The sequence below is a fragment of the Etheostoma cragini genome, chromosome 6 (genome assembly GCF_013103735.1).
Source record: "Etheostoma cragini isolate CJK2018 chromosome 6, CSU_Ecrag_1.0, whole genome shotgun sequence".
Lineage (NCBI taxonomy): Eukaryota > Metazoa > Chordata > Actinopteri > Perciformes > Percidae > Etheostoma > Etheostoma cragini.
Window position 1 is genome coordinate 23518262 of NC_048412.1, and position 6635 is coordinate 23524896.

A 6635-nucleotide genomic window follows, 5' to 3' on the forward strand; every position below is an offset into this window, starting at 1 on the left:
GGGCTGAGGATCGCCGGAGCTGTGACGGAGTCAGGACGCAGCCGTTCTGCCGTCCTACACACATTGACTTTAATGGAAACCTAATGACTCAGACGCTGTTCCAAAGCAGATCCACGGCCATTATGCACTCAGTGGAAATTGGGGGCAAGTTAAAGCAACATTGGCAGAGATGTGTAATATATCACCCGCATGCATTTGCACCACAACATAATGCTCCCCAGCACTACTAGTGGTCAAAGAAAAAGTGCCTTAATGTGAAGATAATCAAATCAACAATGGAAAGATCAAGAAACGGACTAATCTAGTAAACTTGGTGCAACTTCGGTGATGTACATCATTCCTGAAACCCGTACTGCGTTTGGTGAAAGTGCTTTTAATGTGTTTGCGCCGTTATCTTGGCGTGAGCTACAAAGTCACCTTAATCTAGATTATTTTATTAGCATGGGAGATTTTAGAAATAGGATTTCCTGATCGCTGAACACCCATGTCCTGTTACAGAATTCTGATTTTCTTAGTGTTTAAATTTAATTTTTATGTTTTGTATTAAGTCTGTTGCTTGCTGTTTCTGTATGTTGAGACTTTGTTGCTGCTGCCTTGGCCAGGACTCCCTTGTAAAGGAGATTCTAAATCTCAATGGGATAATTTCCTAATCAAATAAAAGGTTAAAAAAAAAAAAAAAAAAAAACTTACAGTGACTGTTCCTCCAGCCTTCAGAGTGAACTTGTTGGGAAACTTGTAGACGATGGCGCTGGCATTACCTACTTGTCTCTTCACCTGCCAGCCGCTCAGAGATTGGTCCTGCATGAGAGTAACAGGACAGGAGATGGACAGTGGGACAGAGCATAAAAATAACTAAATAGACTTTTGGCATGTGAAAGTTTTAACAGACCAAAAAGGCTGAAGCTACAAATATTTACAGCAATCTTAGAATACATACTCTGCTATCAAATGTTAACATTGGTTAATTAAATTATCAAAAATTGTTAGTTACATATTATTTTGTAACCAGAACAGTTAATTAAAAATATGTTACCACCATTTAAAGTGCAGTCTTAGTACTGTGAAATCCTCTTAAACCAGGTTAAAAGAGTTGGAAAAGCCAACTGGTAGAAGGACTCACTAACCTCGTCAGCCTTGTTGCTGAGACGGACGAACTTGCCCTCCAGGTCAACCTCATCCACTGTGATGCGGCCGCTGGCCGAGGCGTTCTGACTAATGCGAGTCTTGGTCACAGCGCTCCCCACCATGCTGGAGCTCTCGCTGTCATTGAGGCGCCGCTTCTTGGTGCTGGCTGTTCCGGAAGAGTTGCGGCTGCTGGAGGCAGTGACTGCAGCGGGGGTGCCAGTGCTGGAGGAGTTGACCACGCGGGTGCTGTGGCTGTGGCCTGAGCCGGAGACCACGCGGCTGGTGTGGCTGTGGGCCGAGCCTGAGGTTCGTGCCACTGTGACCTTTGTGGTGCCGCCAGGTGACAGACGCAGCCTAAAAAAGGAAAGAAGAGATTTAGATGATACTACTGTATCCAACATGCTCCAGTAATTGGTTGATGCTCCAAGAGCCCAGAACCAGAAGTGATCTAGAAGAACTGCCTTTGCTGTTATTGTAGCAGGCTCATAGAACCCCGTCAGCCGCACTGACAGAAAATTCGTAGAACTTGAGCTTTACCCTTCCTGTGAGTATTTGTTTCTAAAAAAACAAGCTGGGCTCAGTCACTTTGACGTAAGAACCATGTCTTCCACATCAAGGCCAAAAATATGTGGACAACTGAACCTAACACCCATATGCAATTGTTATCTCGTAAAACCATAGACAAAATATGTTGCTATAACAGCGTCCAATCCTCTGGTTATAAGCTTTCCACCATGACCTGGCTGCAGGGATTTGCTCCCACAGTCAGGGCTTTGTGCAGACCAGTCAAGTTCTTCACACCAGCTCGGGAAAAAAATGTATTTTTAGACCTGACTTTGTGGATGGGGGCACGTCACCCAAACTGTTGTTCTAGGTGTCTATGTAATCTACGGTTTTACAACAATCTCACCTCTCCTCCTCTCCCTCCAGCAGCTTCCTGTAAGCGTTAATCTCCATGTCCAGAGCCAGTTTGATGTCCAGCAGCTCCTGGTACTCCTCCAGCTGCAGCATCAGCCGAGCTCGGATATCGGCCATCTCCCGCTCTTTTTCCTCCAGCCGCCGCCGGCTCATGTCCCGCTCCCTTGACATGGTCTCCTCCAGCTCCCGCACCTTGGACTCGCTTGCTGCCAGCTGATTTAGAGAGAACACACACAAAGGTTAGTCAATTAAGACCCATTAAGACAATTAAGCTGTCTGCACACTCCTTGTAACAGTACAAACAGTGCAATGTGTGTGTGTGTGTGTGTGTGTGTGTGTGTGTATGTGTGTGTGTGTACCTGTTTCTGCAGCAGGCTGAGCTGGCCTGACATGCCCTCCAATCGCACACGGGTCTGCTGCAGCTCTTCATGAGCAGCTCCCACCATGTGGCTGTTCCTGTCAGCTGAATGACGAGCGTTCTCCAGCTGACATACAGAGAGAGGGAGAGAGAGAAGTTACAGTCAGCGATCGGCAGTGGCTTCCTTCACTGAACCACCTGACTAAAACTCTGCTGTTTATTTACTGTGTTCCAGAGGGCTTCCTCTTTGGCCCTTCTGAAGACTCTGTAGTCTCTTGCAATTCCAATTGCTAATTTAAAAACAGTAAACGATTTAAAGTGGTCTAGTAAAAACAAAAGGTATGGTTTCATTTACAAGTAAATTCCAATGACAAAAACTGATGTGTGTATACACATTCCTCTCACAAAACAGGGATTATGGATGTTAAATTAATTTCCCTCCTGTGTGCAGGTGGGAAGCAAGATACAAGTTAAAGAAGGAACTTCATACACTGACTGAGTGTAGAAAGGGTGTGAGTCAATATGCATAACCTGAGCTGTGGACCTGGAGCTCACAGCTCACTAAAGCGATTAGCAAACCATCTAAACATGAAGCTGAAGTACAATTAGGAGCAACAGCCTCAACTTGCATTCCATGTGGCGACAGCGTCTCCTGCAGCATCCAGACGTACCTTAGAGTTGTAGGTCTTCTCGATCTCCTCCCTGTAGAGGCGGACCTGCTCCTCATGTTGGGCTCTCATCTCGATCAAGGCCTCGGCCAGCTTGCTCTCAAACTCCTGCTGCCGCCCGCTGTCTATCTGCACGACGCTTATCTCGTGCCGACGCTTGGACTCACGCAGCTCCTATGGACACAGACAGGTGGCGGACGGCGGTCAGTCTTCAGAGCGCTCAGTTTCTTAGATTCGCTTTTGTCACATGAAGAACTTAACTTAGACTTTTGTTGAATAGAAGTCAATTTGACTTTCTCCACTCTTAAACTACTAACAGAGTCATTTGTATTGATGTTTGCTTTATTTTCTATTAGGCACTAGAAACACTTGAAAAAAGACTCAACCTGTAGAAGCCTGTTATGGCCAATGAGCTTAATTGCATTGATTAGTTAGTCACTGTGCAGTAATTATTTGTTTACAAAGTACAGAGCTCCTGCAGAGAAGTCCACCTCGCCGGGGACCTTAAAGCAACTTCTAATCATTACGTTTACATCTGTTGCCAGTTGTGGTCAGGACTCGACTAAAACATTGTGAAAACTGTGCTTTCATTACGGCATAAATTCAAAGCTAAACATTTAAATACTTTTACAATTTGTATATGTTTCTACCTGTACTGTGTGTTTTAGTATGTATGTGAAAATAAACTGAGATTAAAATAAAGGACAGGTGAGAGGCAAAAAGAAGAGATATCTGAAGGGAAAATGCAAAACAAACAAGCGGGAGTTTGGAAGCGAATCAATATCCTGCAGAAAAGATGAAAAGTAGGACACATGACTTAGACAGCTGAATTAAAATAGAAGGGTTCAGGTGAAGGGGGAGGACCTCGGCGTAGATGTTCTTCTGGAACTCCAGTTCCTCCTTCACGGTCTGCAGGCGGTTCTCGGCGTCCACTCTCCTCAGCATCTCATCCTGCAGCTGCCTCTTGGCATCGGCTAAGCTCCCGTCCAACTGGGGGGGGGGGGGGGGGGGGGGGGGGGGGGGGGGGGGGGGGGGGGGGGGGGGGGGGGGAGAAGAGACGTGTTTCTTTAATGGAGGCACGCAAGTAGAACAACATTAAATCTGTGCACCATTGTTTGAGCTGGGAAATATTCTTTTAACAGAACACCACGTAGTTTCTGAGTGTGGCCAGTAGGGGGAGCAGGGTCACAACTGTATCTACATCAGTCCTTAGGTAAACTCCATTGATAAAACAAACTGTAGAGAATGCAACCTTGTCTGGCTCACCACCCTGTCCTCATTCATAACTGCCTGGAGGGTTTACATAAAACCCCCACCAACTTCCCCCACCAATAGAATACAATCAATGCAAGTATTTAGTGGTTAACAGACTGTTAATTTAAATGGTAACAAGACCACAATGCTTTGTGTTGACAAATTAGAGCAAATGGAAAGAATGTCCAGTGTAAGCTGAAATCATCCTGATATTAGTGTAGATTCAGCGGTATAAATAACCATGCATTTCTGACATATCTTCAGGATTTCTTTAGTTTTTATTTGTTGTTGCTTTGAGCCTTCAAACGTGCCCCTCCTGCCAACAACAACAACCATGTAAGACTTCAGTTCCAATAAAGATGTTTTTACCTTGGCCAGCTGGGCCTTGAGGTCCTTGACCTCAGCCTCCAGGGTCCGCTTCTCTCCCAAGGCGGTGGAGAGGGAAGCATCTTTAGAGTTCAGCAGGGCCTCCAGGTCCCTCAGCCTGGCCAGCGCCGCCTCCAGGTCAGACTCCTTCTTACTGTTCCTGTAGACATGATGAGAGACAAGATGTAGACTCTAGTTTGCTGTGACCCTTCGATACTGTGTCATTATCACCCCCTGCTTTATACTTCCCTCAAATCATTGTTGGTGAGCATCCCTTTTTCTCGGGAAGTGTAGCTGTTTTATCTTTTTTATATAGTACGTTATTTTTGTTGTTTGACGTTGCAGTTTGGATACAGAAGATTTGGCCTCTCTGGAGCTCTCTGAATCATCTCATGTTGCTGTAAAAACTGTTGTACTTGAGTGAAATTGGAACTAAGATTACTTATTACAGTGCACTGTAATTTTTATTCTTGTGATTTATCTGTTTTTATTTTTTAACAGATTTTGTGTAAAGCACTTTGAATTGCCCTGTTGCAGAAATGTGCTATACAAATAAAGCTGCCTTGTCTATTAATAATTTTAAATTTCTTTCTCCTTTTCTTTTTTCCTCTAAATGACTTTGAGCTGCTTCCATGTTTCAAAAAAGCCACACAAATGGTCTCCTTTGCAGCAAAGTTTTCACATAATACACTAAAAGTAGTTTTCTGTGAAAGGTTTACATGGCATAATCTTTTCTCTTCACCCAGTTAATTTGCTCCTTTGACAACTTTGAGTCACGATGTACTTTTAGCTCCCATTAGTGTGACATCTTCTAAGTTAATGTTAATGCTACCCGTTCCTTTATTTCTGCTTAAATTGAAACTTAATGAGCAGTGGACAACTGTGCTGCAGTGACAGAAGTTGTGGACGACACAAACCGCCATTGTACTGTGCAGCGAGAGCAGTTGTCCACTGTTGACGTGAACTGAACTTAGGCCAACACATCAACATACTGTTATTAGCCTTCTGTACTGAGTAAGAGCCTTTTAAACTTGTGTGCATGTTTTTACCGCCTCTCCACTTACATCTCAACAGCGACCAATTTAGAGTTCTGGTTGGAAAGGAAAAATTGGATACAGCCATGGAAAAAAAAAAAAAAAAAACGTTCCAGAGAGAGAGTAAGAGAGAGAGAGAGAGAGAGATTGTTAGCAGTATAGGTGGTTCATGCACAGCCAAGAAGGAAATGGGCTCCCTGTTATTCTATTTGGCCCTGTAGGCTAGTCTTTATTGTCACTAATAATGGCCATCTGCTGGGGGAGATGGCTGGCTTATGAGGCTGCTCACACAGACCTTAGAGTCCTCCGGTCACTGCCACAGGCGTTAGGACAGCCAGTGGAAGGACGAGCAGGCAGAGTGAGCTACAGACACACTTCCACAGCAGAATAAGGACTTACAGCACAGATTGAGTTGATTCACAAGCCGTTACCTCAGAAGTGAAACTGTAATTTGTGGGTTCATGATGCAGCAATTAATATGCAGTATATTACCGCATTCAATAAAACACAGACAGAAAGAGCTTTAGAGGAGCTTGTAAAATGCTTGCTGAAAAGAGCCAGGACAAAGAGAAAAGATAAAGTTGGGAGAAAAACAGAAATGCACTGTGGCTGCCTGCTTCACGGAGAAACAGAAATAAAGCAGAAAGTGGAAAACGCTGTCTTTTGTGTGCAGCAAAACGTCTAAAATTAAATCCAAAGAAAACATATCCATGATGCTTTACAGATGTACAATCAAGCTTGGAGAACTTCAAATGGTAATTATTATACAAGCCTCTCAGCCACTCATTGTTCAGATACAAAAAAAAAAAAAAAGAGGAAGCCCAGCTCAGTGTTTAACCATCACGTACATGTATGCACACACACACACACACACACACACACACACACACACACACACACACACACGTTCTG

At 44.2% G+C, this 6635-nt stretch overlaps 1 protein-coding gene across 4 annotated transcripts in view; it reads right to left on the minus strand.

The window, feature by feature from the left end:
• LOC117946560 (prelamin-A/C-like) overlaps window positions 1-6635 on the minus strand; it is a 32959-nt gene that overhangs the window by 4062 nt on the left and 22262 nt on the right. For all 4 annotated transcript variants that reach the window (XM_034874796.1, XM_034874793.1, XM_034874794.1 and 1 more), the window contains 7 exons: window positions 4693-4849; window positions 3934-4059; window positions 3073-3243; window positions 2403-2528; window positions 2036-2256; window positions 1125-1479; window positions 691-798 (listed from right to left, as the gene is read on the minus strand). In XM_034874796.1, coding sequence (XP_034730687.1) covers window positions 691-798; window positions 1125-1479; window positions 2036-2256; window positions 2403-2528; window positions 3073-3243; window positions 3934-4059; window positions 4693-4849 — 1264 coding nt within the window. The remainder of the gene's footprint in view (window positions 1-690; window positions 799-1124; window positions 1480-2035; window positions 2257-2402; window positions 2529-3072; window positions 3244-3933; window positions 4060-4692; window positions 4850-6635) is intronic.